Source organism: Miniopterus schreibersii (assembly GCF_964146895.1).
Source record: "Miniopterus schreibersii genome assembly, chromosome: 1".
Classification (NCBI taxonomy): domain Eukaryota; kingdom Metazoa; phylum Chordata; class Mammalia; order Chiroptera; family Miniopteridae; genus Miniopterus; species Miniopterus schreibersii.
In genome coordinates, this window is record NC_138101.1 from 180933068 (window position 1) to 180959165 (window position 26098).

General features: G+C 43.5%; 1 protein-coding gene across 1 annotated transcript in view; it reads right to left on the reverse strand.

The window, feature by feature from the left end:
- Window positions 1-1000: 1000 nt before the first annotated feature.
- ZFYVE1 (zinc finger FYVE-type containing 1) overlaps window positions 1001-26098 on the reverse strand; it is a 51366-nt gene continuing 26268 nt past the window's right edge. The window contains exons 3-12 of the mRNA XM_081131512.1: window positions 25529-26033; window positions 21033-21247; window positions 10724-10830; window positions 8652-8760; window positions 8021-8118; window positions 7811-7928; window positions 5846-6016; window positions 4946-5126; window positions 4327-4440; window positions 1001-2660 (exon numbers count right to left, since the gene is read on the reverse strand). Of these exons, the coding sequence (XP_080987638.1) occupies window positions 2428-2660; window positions 4327-4440; window positions 4946-5126; window positions 5846-6016; window positions 7811-7928; window positions 8021-8118; window positions 8652-8760; window positions 10724-10830; window positions 21033-21247; window positions 25529-26033 (1851 nt within the window). The 3' untranslated portion in view covers window positions 1001-2427. The remainder of the gene's footprint in view (window positions 2661-4326; window positions 4441-4945; window positions 5127-5845; window positions 6017-7810; window positions 7929-8020; window positions 8119-8651; window positions 8761-10723; window positions 10831-21032; window positions 21248-25528; window positions 26034-26098) is intronic.

The window sequence follows — 26098 nt, forward strand, 5'->3', positions numbered from 1 at the left end:
GATGAGAGAGTCATTGATCAGTTGCCTCCTGCACGCCCCCGACTGGGGATCGTTCCCGCAACCCGGGCATGTGCCCTGACCGGGACTTGAACCCCGATTGCCTGGATCCTAGGTTGACGCTCAACCACTGAGCCACGCCTGGCTGGGCACCCAGCCTCTTTGTGAGAGGGGATTCCCCAGGGAATGTGAGCTCACAGCTACCGGAGTGAAACCCTTAGAACACAAGTTGTTAAGTTGCTGCTACGACTACACCACCGGGTGCCCTGCTCCAGATCAGGCTGGCATAGCTCGGCCTGTGCTGTGGTTCTGAGCCCTAATCCACAACCACCTGGTCCCACACCCTCTGTGGAAGGCTCTGGTAAACAGCCAAAGTACAAGAGAACTGCATGGTCATTGAGCATGTGTGGAGCCCTCTAACCACTAGAAGAGTTCTCTGGCCCAGCTGGTGTGGTTTAGTGGTTGAGCCCCATCCCGTGCACCAAGAGGTCACTGGTTCGATTCCTGGTCAGGGCACATGCCCGGGTTACGGGCCCGATCCCCTGGTAGGGGGCGTGCAGGAGGCCCCTAATCGATGTTTCTCTCTCACCGATGTTTCTCTCTCTCTCCCCCCCTTTCTCTAAAAATCAATTTTAAAAAACAAAACATATATATATAAAAAAAAAAAAATTCTCTGATCATCAGTTTGAACACACTGTTAGGAAATATCCACAAAGATCCTAGTTCAAGTTAGCAAACAGAGCTGGGACACGCTATCCAAAGCTGGGGAAAAACAGCCTGTTGTTGTGAAATTAAAACCCATATGATAATGGTTTTGTGATACATGGCTATGCTTTTTAAGTTCTTGTTAGAGTAATAAACTGAGGTATTTACAGGTAAAATATGACCATGCCCTAGAAATACGCCTCACCTGGCTTCTGCTTGGAAAGCCACCAGCTACCTTCCTATAAACTAGAAAGAGGGACAGGACTTACTAATGGCGTGAAAGGAAGGAGTCAGCAGAGTCTGTGTTCAGCAGGAAGATTCCTTTATAATGGCGAAGTTGATGATACACAGTACGAGAGTAGGGCCTCAGTCACGGCCACAGGAGCAAGGGAGTAGGTCTGAGGACCGATGTGTTCCAGGGCTCAAGTCACACTGACACTCACACCAGGGTGACTGCCAAGTACCTCCCTGTAGCTCCGCCCACCCACCAGTTCGGTCAAGAACAATGTCACTTTTTAAATCTTCGTTTTTGGCCATTGAAGATAAAATCCACCATGATGACAGGATTTCAGCACAACAGTCTCTTTCCAGTCACAACAGAGATGGATGTTCCAGCTCTTAATGAGAAAAGTTTGTTTGACTTCTCTTGCAAGAACCAGAGAGAATTTTTTTCTTCATGATCTGTTGAAATACTTATATATACTCAAAAAGACAAAAACAGAAAACAATTAACAGTCCATTCTGTGCTCTGTTTCCCTGGAAGATTTCTCATGATCACCCCTCCAATAGCAAGAGGAGTCATGTGTTTGGGAACAAAGAATTAAGACACTTCAAAATAAGCAATAAAAATCCTAGTGCAACACTCAGAAGCAGATGGTGGGCTTGAGGGGGTTGGAAGCAGGTGCTCTATTTTGGAGCAGGGTATGGCCTTTGGGAAAGTCAAGTGGATGCACAGATAGAAGCAGCAACAAGCAGGGAACGTTGCTGGGGAGGCCCACTTCCTTCCCAGCTCTCCCCAGGTATGAGGACGTCACATCACCTGCACTCTGACTTCTCAGGGCTGAGGACCCTACCCCTCACCCTCCACCCACTCTGGTGACCTGCACACTAAGTTGAGTGGTCTCTGAAACAGGCTTAGGCCAAGGATTGGGATCCAGCTCTGGAGGGCCCAGGTAGGTCCCTTCCAGGCTATTCCAAGCAAGTACCTGGGAACCTCACTTCTCCAGGCAACCAAGAGGCATGAAGGGAAAAGGCAAGGAAAGGAGAGGCTCCGAAGGCCTGAGAAGAAAAAAAGGTGACCAGCAACACAGTGGCTTTTGTACCTGGCTCGGTTTTATGGGGAAGACCTGCTACCACTGCAACCGTATCCCTGTGCTGGGGACAGACTGAAGTAAGTCTTTGCAACCAGCAGCAGCCTGAACAGACTCCATATGCCTTTCATATGTCTATATGGGTATATATTTGTCATTTTTAACTGAAATAAATGCAATGGATTCTATAAGCTGCTCGGTCCCCTGCCCTAAGGGGCTTATGCCTTCGGGCCTGCCGCCAGGCTCCCCCCAGCTTGTCATCTGCCCTACCCCACACCGTGGGAAAGTGGCCCCAGGATAAGCAGAAAGGATACACACCACAACAGGTGACCAGGAGGAGGGCCTACCTCAATGAGACTTCTGTTTCTAACCCTGAGAACCTAAGGAATTGTGAAGGACGTGGAGGGAGCTAGGGTTAAAGGTCACCGGGCTTTTTATTGCAGTTAAAGCAGACTCGGACAGGATGGTCCCAGCCTCGAGAAGGGACAGCCCGGCGGTCATGGGAGCACTCGTCACAGAAGCCCTGGCCGCAGGCCCGGCAGTGGTGCTTGGAGAGCTTGATGCTGAACTCCTTCCGGCAGCTGTGGCAGTGCAGGATCTCATGGTCGGGCACCCAGTACGCCGGCCGGGCCGCATCCTTTACCAGACCTGTGGCAGAGGAGAAACCATGATGGGCAGGACACGCGAACCCAACACCCCAAGTCCCATAGGGCACAAAGACATCCTCAGACCCTCCAATGGCTCGAAATCCAACTGCACAAAGAATCATCTATGGCATTTTTAAACATGCTGGTGCCTGATCTTCACCTCATTCCACCCAGGCCAAAGTCTTCAGGGCTGGGTGGAATACACTGAAATCTGTGTATCTATTAAGCTCTCTAGGTGATCCTAAGGTACAGCTGCAGTAAGTAAGAACCACTGGAGTAACAAGAAGTAGAACTTTGGAGTCAGGAGATATCTTCATTCAAATCCCAGTTCTACTGAGTTAATTAGCAGCTGCAGGGTTGCGAGAGTTTCCTTCTCAGGGCCTTGGCTTCCTGATCTTTAACAACCCACCTTCAAGAGCTGTTATGGGGATTACAAGAAATAACATGTCTAACGCACTGGCCTGGGACTCAACAGCAGGTGAGCACTTGGTGAGCACAGTTGGTAGGCTCTCTTGCCAAGGGCAGCTCCTGCCCCTCCCAGTTACCCGTGACAGCAGACACAACCTGAACTTCAAGCCTGGGCAAATCCATCTATCTATATACCCTGGAGTCAAAGCTCATCGTCTGTTCATTTTGTGAGCCACTGTGATTAAATCTGTTACAAGCAATTTTCTTTACCACCCACTCAGGAGTCCATGGTCTCTTCCTTACAAAGGGCTGAAGTTCCCCAGTCCAGACAACCCTGCCAAGCTCTCCACACACTGCTGGGTTCCCCTTCCTCTCCCTTTTCCCATCTTGGTTACAAGTACCTCTCACAACCAGAGGTGAAATTTCCAGACCCAGGCCTTAAAAGAGACTGGCAGCTTCTACTTGTCTCTTGGAATATTAGCTCTTAGAGCCCTTAGCCATAATGTAAAGAAGTCTAACTACCAATGAAGAAACCACATGGAGCCCTGGCCGAGTGGCTCAGTTGGTTGGAGCATTGTTTCATACACCAAAACGTGGCAGGTTCAATTCCTGGTCAGGGCACATAACCAGGTTGTGGGTTCAATCCCCAATTGGGGCACATGTGGGAGGCAGCCAATCGATGTTTCTCTCTCACAATGATGTCTCTCTCTCTCCCCCTCACTTTCTCTCTCTAAAAATCAATTTAAAAAACACACAAAATAATCATTTGGGGGGAAAAACAAAACACATGGAGAGGCCTGGAGAATATATGGAGAGAGGGAGGGTCTACTAAGCCCAGCCTTCCAGGCATCCCTGCCAAGGCCCAGCATATAAGTTCATTGGCATGGACCCTTGAGACCAGTCCAGCTGCCATACTGGAATATCAGGTAGTAACCAGGCAATGCCACCTGAAGCAGAAGAATTACCCTTCCTGACTTTCAGTTGTGAGACATGGTAAAACAGTGGTTGTTTTAAGCCTTTACATTTTCAGGTAGTTTGTTATGCAGCAATCAGTGGTATAAGAGAATGGCCTGCAGAGAGAAACATGAAAACACTACGGTATTCTGCAGAAGTAAGCAAATGTTCACCAATTTTCAGTCAACTTCCTGCTGCCCAACACAACCTGGGTCTGAAAGCCTTTGACAGAATGACAGCCTAGGGCACTCTGAAACCTTTCATCCCACACACACTACCCCTGAGAGAAGCACTACCAGGCCCACCTAGTGGTATGTCAATGGCTGTCACCACGGCTCCCAAAGTGTTCTGCACAGCCTCGCCCACCTTCCGAGCAATCAGTGTCCCACCTTCATCATCTGCCTGTGCCTCAGTAACATCTGTAGACAATGATAAAGGACAAGCCGTCAGCTTAGTTATTTCCCAAATAGAAAAGCAGAGCACTTCTGGGTTCTTCTTGCGGGATACCACTATGCCATCAGGCAACAATTGCAAGGGTCTGGGCTACGGGTCAGGTCAGCCCAGACCCCGAAATCGGGTAACATCTGTTAGTCCTTTACCCCAACCCTCTGGGGCTATTTTATAACCTTCCTTTAAAATACACCAGAAAGGTTCCAGAAACATGACCTAGAGCCTTCTCCAAGGAGAAGACTCAGACTAAGTCGTGTCTGGTAAACACAGGACAGGACTACCCAACCACCACTACCAAGAAACAGCACCCCCAGGACTCAGAGAATGACTGGCCTAGACCAAGGAAGCAACTGCTCTCAGAAGAGTGATGCAGTTAGGAACAGGGCTGGGCATATGGGAGTCCAGTTCCCAACACCCAGTGCCAAGGAGAAAGGTCCCCCCTTCCACCCTTGCAGCTCTCACACCCCACGTTACCTAACTGGACGTTCCTGGCTTCATAGCAGTTGTCACACACCCGCACGGGCACAGGCCCCCAGCCCCGCTCGGGCACCGGCCGGGTCTTGGATGAACAGCCATCACAGAAGCCCTCTCCACAGGCCCGGCAGTGATGCTTGGTGTCATTATCTTTAAAGGATGTAGCACACTTGCTGCAGCTCTGTTCCAAGCCCAAAACAAACAGAGGCAGGTAAGGTATCATTTAAATCTGCTCAGCTGAGAAAGTTACCGAGACCCAGGGGAAGGACCACAGGACCACCCTGAAAAGGCAGAACCCCGAGAGTCCTAACAGAGGGGCTCTAAAACCTTCAGCCACACAGAATGCCCCCCTGAAGAGGCTGTGATTATCATTTTCTTCCAAGAAGTGCCTGGAAAGGTTCTCAAACAATGTGACTAAGTCACAGGATTCTCAAAAGGACTAATTCTTGCCAGAAGAGAAATGAGACTTTGTTTTTTTTAACAGCTTTTCAAAAGAGCCTCTGCGAGGTTGGTGAGGAGAGAGCTCCCTGTTGCAAAGTATTTGGGCCACAGCTGGGTGCTCCTTTGCTGTGGGTGCTGCAGAGATTCATGGATCAAGCCAAGGGGGACCTTGAATGACCTCTAAAGGCCCCTTTCCTTCAGATTCTATATCTGTGACCTTAGACATCTGGTCAATAATGATTGGCCTTTGCAGGTAAGAAAACGAAAATCCACCACCAAGAAAATTCTTGCAGAATAACACAGAAATCAGTGGGTGAAGAGGACACTGCCTGCCTTACTGCATCCCCCGTTTCCAATACTCCGGGAGCTAACCTGACAGGGAGAGAAATTCCACACATCCCCCACAGAACAAGCTTAGGACAGGGTAAAGCGGTACAGGAGCATCCTGCCACACCATACCAAGATCTGGGAGTTGGGCCTCCAGTAGGCTGGAGCTATCTGGTCTGTCAGCCAGGATGTTACAGCCTTGGTGGGCCCAAGGCTAAGCTCAGACACTGACTGAGCCATGAAGTTCATCCCGTCCAAGAGGCGCTGGGCGGCATTGTTGTTGTCCTTCAGAAATCCATCAGTCTGAAATGAAAATGCAGGCTCCCATCATGCTCTGAATGAAGGTAGTCAAAGGAAAAAGGGAGAGGGGTCTTGGGTGAGTTGCACACTCATCACATCCAACTCAGAACCACAAACCCCAGGCAAAGAAAATTGGGGACAGACCAGGAATCCCTCTGGCTTCCAGGCAATATCACACCAACCAGTCATTACTGATTCTCTTCAAGGTAACCATAAGATGGTTCGCAACTGTTCGATCAGGACTTCTTTTGCCCATAAGCAAGACATACAATCCAGGAGACACTCATGTAAAGAACTGACACCTCCCACAAGAAGCCCCCCCACCCCAGGCTGGGTTAGGAACCCTTCCTCCCAGTTCCTCTAATCCCTGTACATCTCCAGGAATCCTATTTCCACGTATAAGTACATTATGTTTATGTACTTGACTCCCTATTAGAATGTAAACCCTCTGAGAATAATCACTTTTTCATTTTTGTATTTTGTAAGTATCTAGTTCAATTCTGAGCACACATACTCATCAGCGTGTTGAAATAATGAATGGATGAGTGAATGAACAGAAGAGGAGGAGCCTGTATTCCCTAATTCCATGGACAGTGAGGAGCGCAGCCTAAAAGTAAACTATAGTATTACTGTTTCCTTGGACTATAAACTATGTTGTCGTAGAGACAATAGCTTTACAAGGAAGAACTAATGCAGATCAAAAAACAAAAGACATTAGTCATAAAATACCTTGTAAAGAAAATTATACTAGTGTGAGGCAATATTAAATGCTTGGCCCAGAATGGTCTGGACCATCATGTCAAGGGCGTGGGCTCCAGAAATGAGACCACACCGCAGTGACAAATTTCAGTGGGGCTGGAAACTGGAAAGAAGAAGAACAAAACAATAAGAAAATCATCCATTTTATAGTATCTTGAAGGATCGAGGAAAGCTCAAAGGTGGATCTGCAGGTAGGCCTCTTAGGCTGACAGGTGACTTTAGGCATCACCCAACAAGGGGAACATCACCAAGTAAAATAAGTCCCTTTGAGAAAATTGCTTATCTTTTTTTCCACGAAGGGAAAGGTTTTGGATGTGTTGTGATTTATGGGTATTCCAAGTGTGAATTGTGGTTTAATGCAGAATACAAGCAACGTATCAATGCCTCATAAACAGATTTATTTTTCCAACATCCTGAACTCAAAAGTCAAAATAAAAAGTAGTAAGTCTATAGTAATCCCGCTTTTTAGAATATATGTCAGGAAATTTTCCAAAACAAAGAAATCGCTGTCTTACGTAAAGATGATCCCTATGGCATTTTCTTTGAAAATAAGAAAACCTCATAAACAGCTCGAAAGTTTAAAAAGGGATTGGGGACTCAAACTATAACAGCAGACAGAATGTTACACAGTGACTACAAATGAGAATCATGAAAAGTGGAAGCAATATGGAAATGATAAAATTATGGTATGAGAAAAAGGCAGATAAATGGCATGTAAATTAAAATTACATCTATATAAACATATGCATGTTAAAAATGAGTGAGAAGAATATGACAAAATGAAGTTTTATTTGCTAAGGCAATATAACTATAGATCAATTTTTCATTTTTTATTTAGTTGTGTTTCTAGTGTTTATGCAAAAAGAAATGGAAATAATGAACAATCTAGAACAAGAAAGGCTCTCCAGATCACGCATTCCTAAGCCACCAATACACTGAATTCACGGTTAACCTTCATTCTAAACAAGCTCCACTTTCCCACACTCATGAATAACTGAACGACACAAGAGGAAGAAGAAGAAATAAAACTGCTCTTACTCCAGGCCACACATGCACAATCTCTGTCCGCACCACTGTATCCACAGGATCTTGGTTCCCAAACCAGTATTGCCGGCTACGATAGACCACGCCGCAGTTAGGACATTCGATCACATACCTACAAGGAATTCAAATAGATACTATTACCCAGCCAGGTTCCTGGGGAGACACACACACCAAACAACCCTTAGCTATGTTGTTTAAACTCACCCAGACCAGGCATATTTTGCAAGACCCATCCAGGGGGAGTCGGTGGAAGCAGATGTCTTGGGCACTACGCTGACCTCCTTGCCTCTCTCATAGCAGGCCTGAAACATGGAGCACGCTGCCAGCTTCTTCTCTGGACACCGGCCCCCACGCCCTTCACATCCCTGTTCAGCCCCTGCTCCCCACAAACCAGCTGAGGGTTTACAGACCCCGAGTTTAGCACATCAGAAGAAAGTTCACTTCTCTAAACCAGCCAGTGCCCAGAATGGTCATGAATTGAATGTATACCCATCCCAGGCTCCCAAATTGAGCTGTAAATTATACACCCATCACAGACAGAAGAAATCAAAACTGGGTGCCTGAACAGCACTTCCGTTCTTAAGAACAAATGGTTGACCTTGCCTACAAGCTCAACAGACTAAGGGGAAAATAAGCTTTAAAAAAGTACCACAGGGCCCCAGCAACAAAGACATATGAGTTCTTTTGGTTAGAGCTGGGGAGAAGTTCCAGAGATGTGCAATTTGAATGTCAAATACTTTGGGATGCAGCAAAGGTGCCCCAAGCCAATCTTTCCAGAAGGAGAGTATGACCAGCAAGCCAGCTGCTGGAGCAGGGAGAAGCTTTGAGGACTCACCTTGCACGTATAAACTCGGTTGTCATACTGGTGGGAGTAGCTGCAGCGGCTCTTGGCTTCATGAGGTACTCCTTCTTTCCCATGATTCATGCTGTTCTTACATCCAGCCCTGAGTAAAGCCCAAAAGCTGACAATGAGGCGGGCAAGGGAGCCAATGCTACTTATGCAAAAGAATCTGACCCTGATCCAGACACAGGGCCCAAACCGAACCTTGGTTATTTAGTAGGCCCCAGCTACTGAGCACAGTTTGTCTCAGGAACCCACATGCCTCTCTTATACTTGCAATCAACACCACCACAAAGATAAAGCAATTAGTACCCTTATACAAGGAGACAGAGAGAAATGAGAAAGCTCTTAGAAAAACCACCTGGCCCCTCAGTAGGAACAGAGGCACCAGAAGATAGTACCTTGACAAGAGATGAATCCTGAATGGCTCTCAGGAAAGTAAAAAATCCAAACAGCATGAAATAAGTTTAACCCAAACAGGCTGCCAAGATGCCAAACAAAAACCATCCCCCAACATTTGGCAATGCATTAAGAGCAGGCTAAAGCCAGACAAGAAAACCTTCCAAATGAACAGTGAGCTCTGCCATCCTGACAACGCAAACACAGAGATCAGGACTTTAGAGTTTCCCTATGATAGAAGGGAAAGTCCTGGCAAGACTGGTGAAGCTCAGTTAGAATGGAAAAGCGATGATCCAACAGAGCCTAAGACCCTCGTGCTGGGCTCATGGGGCAAGCAAAAAGGAAGACAAACACAGTGGCAACAAACACCCCTCTGTCCAAGGTAATCCTAGTTTTCCCTACCCCAGACTGTCTAATCCAACACCCAAGTCCTTTTTACAAATTCAGAGCCAAGTGGTTCAGTGCCCAGCTGGTGGCCTACAGGGTTTAATGCAAAAAGGCTATTCACAACAGAAAAGGCCCAGGTCTGCTTCTGTAGTTGGGCAAATGTCAGTAAGGACAATATAGTGGAGAGGAGATGGAAGAGCAGGGAGTGAGTATAGGGCATGGAGACTGCAATCTGACTGTAACACTCTGCATTTAAATCCCCTGGGCTTCATCAGACAAGTCAACAAACTGAGATTTAATAGCATCAACAGCTCAAATTTATCCAGTGATCCTCAAAGTGTGGTCCCCAACCAGCAACATCACCTGAAAACTTACCAGAAATGCAAGTTCTCAGGCCCTACATCAGACTCACTAAATCAAACTGTGGAGGCAAGGCCCAACAATTTATTTGAATGTATCCTTCGGGTTTTTCTGATGCATGCTCAGTTGAGAATCACTGTTCTGATCCCCTGTAACAAAGTGTGGTCCACAGACCAGCATCACAGGCATCAGTCGGGAGTTTGTTGGAAATGCAGATACTCACCCAGACCTGCTGATCCAGACTCTGCATTTTAACAAAATCTACAAATGATGCATAAACAGACTGAAGTTTGAGAAACACTGCTCCAAATGCAATGTCCTCAACTCAGGCTACACATTAGAATAAAGGAGCCTTTTAAATATGCCAATGCTGACGCCCCACCCCAGATCCATTAAATCAGCCTCTGGGGAGGTGGGGGTCCAGGCCTGGATAGTTTTGCAAGCTCCCTGGATAATTCTAATATGCTCTAAGCTTTTGCCTGCACAGTGAAAGGAATCAACTAGGATTGATATGAACTACAGTGCTTTGCACACCCTGGGCTATCTATCAAATATTATTTGAACAAATGGAATAACTATGATTGGAAGCCCTGGTAGGAGAAACATGGAAAAACAGGCAAACTAAAGTTTTCTACAGTAAAAACTGCCCAAACCGGAAGCCAGTCAATTTCACATCTAAACCAGGCTGAAATCTTCAGGGGATTCTTCATAACCATGTGTTCTGGAATCCCCTGCAACCTCAAAGTGTGGTCCCCTGACCACCAGGATCACCTGGGAATTTGGAACTCATCATCTCAGGCCCCACCTCATCCGTCAAACAGAATCTGTAATTTAACCAGATGATCTGCATGCGCACTGACGTCTGGCGAGCACCATTCTGAGCCTCTTCCCAAGATGGGGAGACGGCTGGCCTCACTTACCCACAGCTGAGGCACAAGGAGGAGCAGGTGAAGTACTCGTCTGGGAAAAAGGAGCTGTGCGCCATCTGGTCATCAGGGATCTCACCGCTGAAGCGGTCGCTCAGTGCCTGGTGAGGAGGGAAGGTGACATGAAGGCACTCAGCAGAGAGCCCTGTGCTCTGGCTCTTCCATTACGTGCCTTTCTAAGATCCTCTCCCTGCTGGCTTATTTCTTACAGACTCCACAGCAGGAAGAGGGAACTTACCTTCGACCTGCTTGGTCCAACTTGTACCAGTCCTCACCACAGGAAACCTCAGAAAAAACCAGCCCATTTTCCAAGAGGTCAGAAGTAAGCGAAGTCACTGTTCTCTCCTAATTACCTTGGAGGTTATAAACACCTCACATACTCAGTCTTTCATTCAAAACCACCACGGATATTGACTAATGCCCACTTCATCCTTGTGGAGCTGGGACCACAAAACCAAGACTTGAGAAGATGGCTCATCTTTAAATGAGGGGCAGATCGTCTTTAAGTTAGAGGCAGAGCTGAGCAGTGAGCAGGAGTTTCGTGGGCGTCCATCCAAATCTAGCCACAGGCACACATTTAGAGTTTACTAGGCCACAGAAATATCTCAATGAAGAGAACTATGTCATCAGCCAAAACACAAGGAAGAATTATTGTAGTGTTTGGCAGCCTTTTACCAACTACAGTAGCCTAAAAGACAGCAAAAGGGCCAAACCAAATGCCAAAAAGAAAGATAAGGCATTTGCAGAGGCAAACTGAATTTCCTAACCCTCTGTTTTTGTGCATTACTTTATATTGAAAGTATTGTTCAGCTGATTTTTCCCCCCTGCCAGGCCCTTAGTCAGACGCAGCGGGAAAAGTTATATAAATTCAATAGAAATGGGCTTTCCAGGCTTCTATCTTTCAGTCTCCCATTCACAGGCAGCCAGGCCCTAATCACAGAAAGAGAAGGAAAAGTAGCCTAAAACTACAGGACAAAGATGTTACTTCCTTTGGTAAAAACCCAATAGAAATTTTAAGATGAGATTTGGAAAAAGGGCAGATTAGCTTTTTAAACTAAGGTTCTTAAGCTCTGAAAGCAACTTCGTTTAATGAGAATTTATTTGTTAAAGTTCCTTTTCCTTTTTTCAATGAAGTCTTACTACCATGAGCTGCAAACTCAGGTGTTTACAAAGGCAAATGATCTCAGTGTTGTGAGGTCAGGTGTAAGACAAGAGTAGGGGCAAGGAATGCGTCAATGTGAGGGTTCACAACTCCCCTGAGGCCATTCAGATGCAGCTTCTGCAAGGATAATGCAGGGCCCATGAAACATCATCTGGCAGCAATGGCCAACAAAGTGGCAATGCTTGACTTAGATCCCCCAAAAAAGATCTGGCAAATATATGTACGTCCTGTCTTCTTGGGGGTAATTTTGTAAAGACTAACTTAGGGAAAACACTATGATTTTGAGAGAAAACATAAATAAATATACACATGAATATTAATCAGAATAAATAAGAAGGCAAGGAGACTCACTCTCTAGCCCACACTGTCCTCCTCTCTCCTACTTCTTGTGACCCCCATCCTACAGGGATTTATTTTGTTCTCACCTCTTCCACAAAACCTTCTCAACCACTTTAGACACACCACACACACTGCCTTCTCTGAAGGCCTGTTGTATTCAACGCCTAAACCAGTATTGAATAATTAGGTAATGATGCAAAGCTATGAGCTTGTTGTATTTCATTTCCCAGACTACTTCATGAACTTTGTGAAAGAAGTTTCCTACCTTCATAACCTCTAACTCCTAGCAAACGTCCTAACAGGTACTCAACCAGGACCTTGGGAATGGAGCGCCCAGCACCAGCTCCCCACGCACACACCAACCCTTGCCCTCCCCTCCTCACCTTGGCTCTGCCTTTGCCCCGGGCTTCATCCCAGGCCCACAGGCCTTCTCAAATTTTAGGTTAACTACTCCCTGATTGGCCAAACTGCTGTAACTCTTAAGGCTGTATTTCTCACAGGTGTGTGCAAAACTCTCTGGGGCAAGCTAGTGGGAAATAAGAGTATTATCTTCCTAATGCATCAGTTTACTAAAAGACCTGGAGAGCAAGTTATTTTTACATAAAAAAACAAACATGAGTCTGGAAGTGTGGCTCAGTTAGTTGAAGGGCATCCCATGCACCAAGAAGTTACTGGTTCAATTCCCAGTCAGGGCACTTGCCCAAGCTTGCAGGCTCAGTCACCAATAGGGGACATACAGGAGGCAGCTGGTAGATGTTTTTCTCCTCAATATTTCTCTCTCTCCTTTTCCCTTCCTCTCTCTCTAAAATCAATAAAAACATATTTAAAAACAAAAGCAGCCTAGCTGGATGTGGCTCAGCAGTTGAGCACAGAACTAAGATCCAGGAGATGGCGGTTCGATTCCCGGTTGGGGGCACATGCCCGGGTTGCGGGCTCCATCCCCAGTGGGGGGCGCGCAGGAGGCAGCTGACCAATGACTCTCTCATCACTGATGTTTCTATCTCTCTCTCCCTCTTCCTTCCTCTCTGAAATCAATAAAGATATATTTTTTAAAATAAATAAAAAAAGCAAAAACAAAAACATGGATATGGTATGAAACTAAATGGAAAATTTGCAGAAATTAAACATGAGACCGCCCACCAAAGTCACTTCAAGATGTAGTTAGCAGTTTTGCACTCTCTGTGACTTATCTATAAAATGGGGATGCTCTAGTACCTTCCCCAATAAGGGTGTTCATGAGTTCCACTGTGAAGATCAAATGAAGATACCCACGTAGAGCATTTCGCACAGCTGAGAGCTCAGAAAACATTAGGTGACATTATTAATACCATTTTTACTGTGTTTTTTGGGGGGTTTTTTGGCTGAGAATTGTATTTTCTTCCTCAGATATTCTCACTACCTAATCCAGGTAATGCAGGAGATGTAAGAGCCTCTCTCCACGATAGCTCATAGTCTTCATGGCTGCTTGCATATGGGGGTATGAATACAGTTAAGTCCTCACTTAACGTCATAGGTTCAATAGGCTCTGTGACTTGAAGTGAAATGACTATAATGAAACCACTTTTACCATAAGCAAATTGATACAAACAAGAGTTAAGTTCCTACAGCATCTCAACATTATAAGAAAATGTTTAACAAAACATTATTTGAGGACCTGCTGTCTTTAGCTGCAAAAAGGTGCTTATATATCTAATGAGGTGATAGAGGAAATTTTAAAAAATTTTAAAAAAGAGGGAGAACTAAGAAACATAGAAGCTACTAAAGAGGTATAGGGAAAACCAAAGAGAAGCATTTTTAGCCCGTGAGTTTTTCTTCTAACTGGGTAACTAAAAGGATAACCTAAGTACTAGTTTGTCTTAGGAAAAATAATATATTTAGCATTAGTTCAACAGTTGGGTTGAATTCCAGGGGTGGGGAAATGCCGCTTCCCAGTAAATACAAAATTGCAGCCCAGTAACAGTGACAGCATAAAGTTCTTTCTGTTCTAAAACCCAAGTGGCCTGGTTCACTTTTCTGAAAGTTCTTCAGAAAAATGGAGGCATTTCTAAGTATCTCAAAATTCGGCCTGAAACAATCTGAAGCCCATAGAAACTCCATCACTGCCTGCCCTAAACAAATCAACTGCTGACTTATGTTGGCCAAGGCAATTGTAACCTCTTATGACATCAGAAAGAGAACTCCTAGGCTAACCAGCCTCAGCATTTCGTATGTTGGTCAACCATCTTCTAAAATGCTGGGAAACACAAACAGCATGACTGCCCTCGCAAGTCACTGAAGTAATGAGTCAGACCTTGACAAGCTTCAGGACGACTAACATGAATCAAGAGTATGGAAATATTCAGTAACTGTTTTTTAAAAAATCTGATGTTAGTATGTTTTGGATACAAGGGTAGGGAGAAACTGTCCTCCTTCCTCTATAGCCTGACTGTTCCTTTCCAGCACAGATACTACCACCTGATCAATATACTTTGTCTTTCAAAAATTCCAAACCTCACATCATCCCAGGGATCTTGGGCTCTCCTCCTCCTGAGGTCCCAAAGCTGTAAGAGAAAGGCAGGGAAGGAACTCTCCTGAAAAAGGTTGGGAAAGCATTTGAGGTAAGTTGGAAAAGGTTGCCTGGAGACCAGATGATCTTGAACTTTAGTTGTCCTGGCAACAGTATGGCTCCTTCTATTGAACCTGAAAGGTTAACCCCAGTCATCAAGGGCTACCAGTGAATTTTCTGACTTAAAATGGACTCTTATGCAATCAATGATGCTACCCCCAATAGAATAGAATAACTTTATAAATACTTAATAAATGCACCCTGATGTGATAGAATTGGAAAGTCAGAATCCCTACATTTAGAGATCAGAGGCTAAAAGAGGTATTATATAAAACCTATACAAATTCAACTTTAAAATGATTCTTCCAACTATTAAGAACTGTAATAAAGACAACAATAGTTAATTTAATATTCAATTCCCTTACTCAACAAGGATCTGAGCAACTCTTTTCTTTAAAAAGATTTACCTGCTTTCTCAAGGTATACCCTGCTTGTAGGTATCGGGGCTGTTGCTACCTTGGAACCTGAGAAAAGGAGTTAGTGGCCAGAAGTGGGAAACCACCCAGCTGGCAAAGAGGCCCTGGGGCCTGGCCACAAGGTGTCAGGAAGAGTGGTCAGGTCAGAGAATTAATTGGGAAATATATGGGCAAGCCACTAAAGCAGAAAGTGACTCTCCCCTCCCCCCCACACACACTCTCTCTCTCTCTCTCTTTCTCTCTCTCTCTCTCTCCAAACTCTTCAATCTTTCTCATTAATCACATTCCATTCAATAATGACCATGAGAAGTAGCACTTGGGCTCCCTTTGAATCCAACGGTGCTACATTAATCAGGTGGAACCTCATAACTAAGATGCAGCTAATAACTTTTTTAAAGTATACTAATGGCATTAAAAAGAATGAGGTATGTATTATGTACTAATATAGAAAGATAAGCAAGATGCATAATTCAGTGAAAAAAAGCAAATTCTGGAACAGTATAACTGTATGCTCCCATTTATGAAGGAAAAAAAGATGTGAGTAGGTGTGTGTGTATACATGCACTTACATAGCATTGAAAATTTCTAGAAGCATATACAAGGAACTACTTACAATGGTTACCTGCAGAATAGGAAGAGATTATGGGGAAGGATAAAAGGATTTAACTTCTTTATCATCCCATATATTTAGGGAGAAAAATATACACATATACTTATGTATGCACAGGTGTATCACTGAAAACTTCTAGATGCATACAAGAAAATATTAATGGTCATCACAGAGTGAGGCGGGAGAGGTGAGAAAGGGACTCAACTCATACCGTACACATCTCTGTACTATTTGCATTGTCTGCCGTGAACACACATTGCTTTTGTAATTTAAAAAAATGACTTCAATTAAAATAACCAAATACTCAAATACAACTTATGGGAATGTCCTTTCTAGAGGCAAAATACATTACATTTTTTGCTGATCTGACAAAAAAATAGGTATAATTTTGATTCATTCACACCAGACAGCTATTGTGTTGGCTGTTGTCATTTTTTTTTAGTTGATAGTCTAAGGGAAAAGAGGTCAGTGCCCCTCACTAAATAGTCAGATATTGCGTGTTTTAAAAATTCTTACAGCACACTGGTTGAAAAAAGCTGGTTTATGCCCATCCCCACTCTTTTGTTCCAAAAAGGGCTCAGGGCTACTTGTAAAAATAAATACAACATTAAAACAAAGTAAAAATAAGCAGAGAAGAATAGACGGCCATTATATTATACATTGCTATGAACTATGAAGGCTTCAGGTAGAATGTATTTTAACAGCAATAAAACTCTAGTCGGTCTGTTTGCCTAATACAGACCTCACAGGTAGCTTTCTAGTCGAGTGACAATCAGAGAATCAACAACTTCTAATACAAAGAGGATTAAAACAAAACCACCACCAAAAAAAAAGACAAAAACAATTTTTTCAGAGATTTGAAAAGTTGCAAAAACCCCACAATTGGCCCTGGCCGGGTAGCTCAGTTGATTCGAGTGTCATCCTGAAACGCCCACCAAGGCTGCAGGTTCAATCCCCTGTCAGGGTGCATACAAGAATCAACCAATGAGTGCGTAAATAAGTGGAACAACAAATCAATATGTTTCTTTCTCTCTCTCCCTCTCTCTCTCTCTCTAAAATCAATAAATAAAATTTTTTAAAAAAGAGCCCCACAATTACCTGGGGAGATCCCAAAACACATGCTTAAACAAATAACTCCTAGCTCTGGACAAAAGCAGTGGGTATCACATCTCAGTACAGCATATCCCCTACCTCAGAGAATAGAAAATACAGGGTAGGGTCCAGGTGAAACTCTGAGGACACCACCTATCAAGAATCATCAGAACTCCAGCTGACCAGGCTCACTTTAATCACAGAAAACTTCGTGATTCATATCGCCTCATAGGAATACAGTATAACTACCTTTCTTAAAAGTGCCTAACCAACTGGCCTGCAGTAGGCCATCCAAGACTCCTAAGGGTAAAATTCCTGAACACTAATTACTGCTTACAGCACTCAGTGTCCCTGATGGTCTTATTTAAACATTAACCCAGCCATTGCCCTCGAAGTCAAAACCCATATTGATCAGATTTACAACCCTTTGTATAACAAAGTATAGATTCTCCTCTTTTGAGAATGTTTGCAATTCTTCAGTGTGATCTTCATCTTTGACTACCTTTGAGCCGTTACAAGGCCATTAGCAAGTACATCTAAGTACACTTTAATCTCAAATTCTAATTAGAAGTATGCATTTCATGAATTATTCAAATATAATAATTTTTCAGTTTTTTCTTAATATTATACACAATAGTTAATACTTACTGAACATTTACCATATACCAAGTACTTTCCTTCTTAAAGTATATTGTTCTCATTTAATCCCCACTTCGATGTCATTAGGAATATTCTATTATTGCCCCTCTCGGACAGAGGAGAGAAAATGTTTGAGGAAGTGCTGTAAGGGCAAAGACTGTTGTCTATCTTGTTCTGCACTCTATTTCCATCCAGCACCTCAAACTCTACCTGGCACATAATGCACTCATTTATTTGTTGAATGAATGAATGAATGAACAAACAAAAATTAATTCATTTCCCAAGACCAAGCAGCTGGTAATGGCAGAACTGGGATTCTGACCCAAGTCTGACTCCAGAGCTCAAGCTTTTAACCAGTCTTAGTCCATTCGGGCTGCTACACAAAATACAGCAGATTGGGTAGCCTAATAGGAATTTATTTCTAATAGTTCTGGAGGCTGGAAGTCCAAGGTCTGGGCACCAGTATGGTCATGTTCTGGTGAGAACCTGCTTTCTGGTTCATAAATGGTGTCTTCTCACTATGTCCTCTCTGGGGCTTCTTTCATTTCCTTCATTCATGAGGACTCCATCCTCAGGACCCAATCACCTCCTAAAGTCCCCCCTAACACCAAACACACTGAGCATTAGGGTTTCAACATAGGAATTTTGGGAAGACACAAACATCCAGCTTATAGAAACCACTATGCAAAAACCACAAACCTTTTTTGGAGGGTGACTTTTCACTTTGATGTACAACTTCAAACTTGTAGAAAAGTTGCAAGAATAATACAAGGAACTCCCACATACAATCTGCCTAGATTCACTAGTTGTTTACATTGTGCCCCACTGCAGACCTTTTAAACTCAATGGAGTAAGCAAATCAGCATATGCCCAGTTTTTTCCTGTGTAAACCAGGGCCTGCCTACCTTTAGGCCAAACTCACTTCTATCCCTTCCTTCCTATCCGTCCCAGTCCCAGTCTCTATCCCCTAACCCTCAAGGCATCCTCATATCCCACCACTAATTCCCTGTTCTCTCTCCAGATTCCACACTATAGCACTGCCCCAAAGGTCCTGCTCCTTTCCAGTACTTCTGTCCTTAGCCTGCAGCCATAGTAACACAGAGGTGTGCACAAAGCAAACCACAAAAAGTAAGCAATATTCACCGGGATCTTTCATTAATTCATTATACAAAATGGAAAAATAATGAAGTACACAGTGAAGATAAAACACTGTGTTGAATGAAGTAAAATCCTTGAAATACCAAAACTAAGCAAAATAGAAGACACCAAATAAGCAAAAATACTTAAAATTAGATTCCATATCCAACTATATGAGATGATAGAAATACGATATATATTCACTGTTTATATATAAGGGTAGGTAAAAGTAGGTTTACAGTTACCATATGGAAAAAGACATGCAAGTTATGATTACAATAATACAAGAATAAACTCTGTGTTTCACGTTTGCCCACCCCTGTATATATATATGTATGCATTATCCTTTTGACACAATCTTCTACTTCAACATAATAGCACCCAGAAAAGTAATTTCAAATATAGAAGGAACACTTATGATTTAGCTGTGCTATTAATTATAATCAAAAATTTCCTAACAATATTTTGTCCAACAATTGTTATTTTGGTATATCTAGACGATGAAATATTGTGTGAAAACTACTTATAAAAACCCTATAATAAAATAGGAAAATGTTTATGATGTTATGTGGAGAATGGATTACAAATTTACATCTATAACATGAAAAGCTATAGATTTTTTTAGGTGCACAGAAGACATACTGTAAGGGCACAAGTAAAATGTTAACAGTGGCTATTCCTAGATGGAGGGATTATGAGTAGTCTTCGTTTCCATTATTATACTCTACTATGCAACCAATATTTTCTGCACTTAGCATGTATTCCTAGTATAAGCCAGAGGATACGAATTTAGACAAATGCAATTTAAATGGATCATTGAAGAATGAAGTCATAGTTTTCAATTATCCCATCTGTTCCCGATCACTGCCACTGTTCCAGCGATTTCTTTGCTGCTCATTGCTATAATAATGTAGGAATGGTGGAGTAGCTATACCACTGTAGGAGTGAGCTGATATGTCGTGTTCTACACTTACATAGATTCCTTTGAGGCCTTAGATGCCGTATGATAAAGAAGTGGCAACAGATTATTCCTGGAGGGCCCCAGAGGGGTTACATAGCGCCCGTTATGATTGAAGGGTTAGCAGCCCACCCAGGGGGCAAGGTCTTTTACAAAAAAGCAACCACCATCCATCAGGACAGGGGAAACTGTGGAACAGCAAGGTGCTTTATAAAAGGATTTTACTATATTATGGAAACAATACATTGATACCACTGCTGGAATACATAAGAAAAACAATTTGCCTGATTATAAGGGAAAAAGGTACAACGCTTAGAAAGATTTCCCCAAAAGTGGTCCTCACATCAATGATGTACACAAGATGAATTTTAGGTGACACAGGACATGAGTATAGTTGTTACACTGAATAATATCAAATTCCACAGTAGAAATTACTCCCCTTCCAACCTTTTTCAAAATGTCAGATTCTGTTAAGGGGAAAGTCTCACTTAGGTAACAATATATCTTTATCATCTCCAAACACTTGCTAATCTCCCTTTCAAAAAAAGAAAAGCAAGCCCCAGTCTCAGAACTTTTAATGAGCAATAGTCTCTAGCAAGGAAGTAATATGGTATTTTATTTGTTGAGAGGCAGGAGAAGGAGCTCTAGAGTAAAATGGCCAGGGTTTGTGCCTGCTGCCACTTAGAAACTATGTGTAACCGATTCTTTCATCTCTCTGTGCCCTAGTTTCCTTGTCTACAACATAAGGATGGTAACAGTACTTAGCTCAGAGTTGGTTTAAGGAGTAAATGAACGAATCCTCTAAATTTTGGTACCTTGTAGACAGCAATTATTGTTAACGTATAGGTTTTTGTTTTTGGTCTTGGTCAAATTTCTACCTGTGATACTAGTTTTCCATTTATAAGTGATTACAAAATGCTGCCTTCTTGAATAAATTAATTTAGGTTAAAAAAATACAAAACACACACAACCAGGTGAGTCCATATAAAGAAAAACACAAAGGCTGTCCAGATTAACTGAGCCTCAACACAAGGTCAGCTCACAAGAGCTGGGCCCCACTACCCATAAATTAATGCTTTTTCATATTCCTGAAAAGCCTAGTTCTTCTCTGATTTATAAGGACCTGTCACTTTTTAACCATCACCCAAGATTCCTCTGCACTCATGCTCCTAACAGATGAGGTCATTCGACAGGTATAAACTCCACTCATGCACTTCCTTTTCTTAGAACCTCTCTTTCCAGCCCAGGTTTCCAATCACCAGCACCAACAAAAGCTGGACAGCTGAGTGTTCTCCCCACCCACTGGTACTCTAGTGAGAAGCACTCGAGGCGGGAGCCAACTGACCTTCAAGGCCTTGAAGATGACGCCTGGGTGCCGGGGAGAACGGGTGGTGTTGTTCTCCAGCTGCTGCTCCAAAGCACGCCGAAGCCCAGAGAAGTCTGTGGGAGGGTTGTAAGTCCTAGTTCCCTTGTAGTGAATGGAACTGAAGGCTTCAGGGAAGCGGCCCAGCTTCCGGAACCGGTCCTGGATGAGCTTCTCTGGCACCTCTGACGGGTGATCTGGACAAGCAGATATAGGTACATGAGCCATGACCTTTTTCTTTCTTCCTTTCTTTATTACTTTATTTATAATCCTCACCTGAGGATATGTTTTTAATAATTTGAGAGAGAGAGGAAGGGGGCAGGAGGGAAGAAACATCGATCGGTTGCCTCCCATATATGCCTCGACTGGGGATCGAACCCTCAGCCTTTTGGTTGTACAGTATGGTGAACCAAGTCACCCGGCCAGGGCAAAGTGACCTTTCTTTTTTTAAAAAGTCACCTGTCTTTCATTACAAAAGTCTGACTCCATATATATATAAAATACATAGGCAGGCAAAACCAATCCATGCTGTTAGAATTCAGGTTACCCTTGTCTAGAAGGAAGCCTGAGCAGGGCTTCTATGAAGAGCGTGCTGCTGTGTCATGATCTCGAACTGATTTCAGGGGTACATTCAGGTTGTGAAAATTCATCACATTATACACTTTTTATATGATGTGCACTTTTCTCTATGTACATTATGCTTCAAGGAAGTCTTTTTTTTTAATCTGCTCAATATGCCCTAGCCAGTGTGGCTCAGTTGGTTGAGCATTGTACCATGCACCAAAAGGCCACTGGTTTGATTCCCAGTCAGGGCACATACACAGGTTGTGGGTTCAATCCCTGGTCGGGGTACATACAGGAGGCAACCATTCAATATCTCTCTCTCTAAAATCAATAAAAACATTTTAAAAAATCTGCTCATTATAAAAAATGCAAACATGTCAAAACATAAAAGAATTGTATGTCCTCAGCTCCCTCCTACTCCCCCAAACTAACTACAATTCAGTATTTACCCTTTCAGACTTTTATTCCCTACACACTTACCAAGACATATATACACCTTGTTTTTATCACTTAATAACATACTTTAAGTATCTGCCCTTGTCATGATACTCTGAGAAGTTCCTAATACTTTTTAACAGCTACATGCTCTTCATCCTATGGATGTATTTAACCGGTTATCTACCAATGAACATTTAAAACAAATAGCTACTCTGAAAATGCTGGTCTTATGCTGGTGAAGCTATGAGCAAACTGCCACTGTATGAGGTACTAGCCTCTCCAGAGTTTCTCCAACAATTATCTAGACATTTGGAAGTGGTATACAAATGGATTCAAGAAATATTTCAGAGGTAAAAGTTGCAAGGACGTTTTAATTTCCTTTCATTTTTAACAACTCACTCATTCCTATTAATACTGGAGATATGGTTTTAGCTCAAATTTAAAAGTCACTAAAGAGAAGTAGTCAAACTTCTGCAGTTAATCCTTAAACCCATCTCGTCCTGAACTCTTCCTGTGGTAGTCACTTTTGAAGGAAGGAGCAGGTGGTACATGAAGGGGGTCAGCGCAGCCTGACCAATTTCACTTCCTGCAACCTCATCTCACATCTTGTCCCTGGACATATAATCACTGCTCCCAAACCGTTATGGGGGCTTGGTTCTGCTCATTTGTAAAGCACAGGTAATTCATTTGCTTACTAACTCCCACCTAGAAATCCTCTATTGAGGAAAGGAACAGGATCAAACAAAATCAGAAAGCCTGAGGTGGAGGAAAATCTAACGATTAATTTGCCCACATTTCTGGCACCTCTTCTTCTACCCTGCACAAACTCTGGCTGCCTTGGTTCCATCTCAAGGTTTCAAGGAGCAACAATGGTATTCCAGAAATAGCTCTGGATTCAGAAGTTAGAAAACTTGTTTTGAATCCCAATTTTGCAACTTACTAGCTGGAACCTCCTTAGTTACATAACTTAAGCTCTCTGGGTTCAGTTTCTTCATCTGTAAAATGGGACTGCTATTGACCTGGCTGAATAACAAAAACACAGTAAGTTAGCATTTATTTTTTAAAAAGACCACCTAGCACAGTGTGTGGCACAAAGCAAAAAAACAAAAAAACAAAAAAAAACCAGTTATTTTTAAGGGCTGATTATTGCAAAATCCTCAAGTGGAAAGTAAACCTATCCCTCACCCATGCTGTAAAGATCCAAAGTGGCATAAAAATGCTGATTTCAAAAGGCATTCTAAAGTCAGCATTTCCAACCTCCTCTTCTTACCTTGAGATCACTTGCTCTGAGCTTCTTCTTCCATTCTGGAACATCTGATTCCTCATCTTCCCACTAAATCCAAGTCCTTCATATTCTAACTCTTTAATATGGCCCCTGTCTGTCCACTTCCCTCCAACTGCCAGTGCCCTGGCTCAGCCCCCATAACTTTCTCACGCAGAACAGTGAAAACCTTCCACTGGTCTCCCCACCTCTTGTAGGCGTGCCTCTCCAGTTCATCCTGCAACAGGCTGCTGGAGGAGCTTTGGAAACATAGATCTGACCATATAACTCCCTGCTTAAAATCCTGTCATACTTAAGAACTGAGTCAAAGCCATCCAGGATCTAATTCCCAAGTATATCTCCACCATTCCCTCCCATCCGATCTATGCTTCCGACACAGAGACTCTTCATTTATTCACTGAGCAAACATCTGGTGAGAGCCTATGTACCGAGCGCTCGGCCAGGCTCTTCAGATAGGGCCTTGAATAGATAGCAAGGTTCCTGCCTTGGTGGGGCTCCTGTTCTAATGGGCAAAGATCGAAATCAAGTAAGCAAATGTACAGCGTGATTTCAGACAGCAACAAGTGCCCTGATGCAAATGGCCAGGGCGACGCATTAAGAGTATAACCACTAGGATGCAGGAAGAAAAACTTCACAGGGGACAGTCAGGAAAGGCTCCAAGGGGATGAGAGTTTAGTTGAATCTGGAAAAAGTATGGCTGGCTGGGGGAAGAGTAACATCTGCAAAGGTGTGAACAGAGAAAGGCTCATATGACTAGTGGAGGGAGTATACACATATGTCATGTGCGTGTACGCACACACACGCATGAAGAGAGGAGGGCATTTACTGGGTGAGTGGAGAGAATGAAGGAGGATAACTAGGGAAGTTCAGAGACAAGGTATGAGTTAGAGTGAGGACACCATAATTCAGAGTTGAGATTTTATTTTGAAGTAGTGTAAAGCCACTGAAAGGCTGGAAGCAGGAGTATGACATGATCTAAATTATAAACTAAGCTTTTAAAAAGGTCACTCTGGATGCTGTGTGAAGGACACATTGAAGGGGGCTAGAATGGAAGTTAGGAAGCTACAGTAGAACTACCCAGAACTACCCGCAGTTCCCTGGACACAACGTGCTCCTTCAAACCACTAGGGATTTGCTCTTCTTAAAGCATTCCTGCTCCCCTCTGCTATTTAGCCAAGTCTCTAGAGTTCAGATGTCACCTCCTCTTCCCTAGATCCCATTAGGAGGTACAAAGTGCCCTCTTCCACACTCCCACAGCTCCAGTACCTATATCTACTATGGAACAGAACACGTGTGGTCTCTCCAACTAGACTGTCATTTATTCAAGGATAGGAATTGTGTTTCTTTTCAGCTCAGTGCGCCAGTGCTCAGCATATGACATTGTGCACTTAATAAACTTTGTTGACTGAACGAACAGGTAAATGGTGTAACTGGTTTCAGGGCCAACACTACTATTCCCACCTGCGTCCAATTACTGTTGTTGCACCTGCTCCCTCATTCTCCCTCTCAGGTGATGATCTTGCTTCCTATTTCTCTAAGGAAACAGAAACCATAAGACAACTTACACACACACACACACACCCTACTTACTTACTTGCAACTGTGTCCATACACTCTACCTTCTCTCCTGTTGTTACAGATGAATTGTCCATGCTCCTAACTAATGCCAACTCTTCCACTGTGCATCCAACATCCCTACTGTCTCTTACATCTACTTTCCAGTGAATTATTCTCATCAGTACACAATTATCTACAATCTCTCACATCTTAACTTTTAAAAGGAAAATTCCTCTAGTTTCCACAGCTGCCTCCAGTTATTTCATTCGTCTGCTTTCCTTTATAGAACTCTTTGAAAGAGCTGAATATACTCGCTACCTTCATTCTCCTCCTATACTCTCTCGATCCCACTCTGGTTAGGCTTTCATGCCACCATCCCTGGGAAACAGGTCTTCTGCCGATCACCAAGGACCTCCATTTTGCCAAAGCCAGTCAATAATTCTTGACCCTCATCCTGACCATAAGCAGATTCTGACATGATTGATTTGTTCCATCCTTCTGGAAACACTTCCTTATGTCTTGCCCATGGAAAAGTTTTTCTGGGCAATCCACCACCACTAAGTTGCTATCACAGCCCAATGGCTGCCTCCTTGTCCTGAGAAAGGTCAATCTGTGACACAGTACCCCATCTACTCACCAGAGCCCAGTAGTTGAGTGTGCACAGTCTCATGGAAAATGATAACAGCAGGGCCCAGGGTGGACAAGGGCACATCTAGGCCACAGCGGGCAGTGGTAGCCTTGAGCTCCTTGGTGAAGTGCTTCAGATAAGCTTCTGAGGCGTCCCCAAGGAACTTGAAGAGGTCATTATGCAGCCGATCTGCATGAGTTCGATAAATGACGAGGTCTGAGATGGCTAGGACCTTAAGCAGCAGCCGTGTTCTCTGGCTTATATTCACCGTAGCCCCCAAGAGCCCTTCTGTGTCTATCACTGCTACTTTGTGGACTGGATCATATGCTGCCCACACTCCCACTGTGCAGGACTCCTGGGCAGGGGAAGTTTTGAAGACTTCACGGCCATAAAAGAAAGTGTGATTGAGGGTATGAGACTTCCCATCACCAGTATTTCCAAAAATGGAAACAACCTTCAGATGCTGATCAGGTTTGCAGTCCAATTTCCTAATAAAATCCTCTTCATTCGTTACCTTAAAAAAAAAAAAAAAAAAAAACGATACTGAAAGAAAGAAATGGCAAAAGAGCTAAGAACATG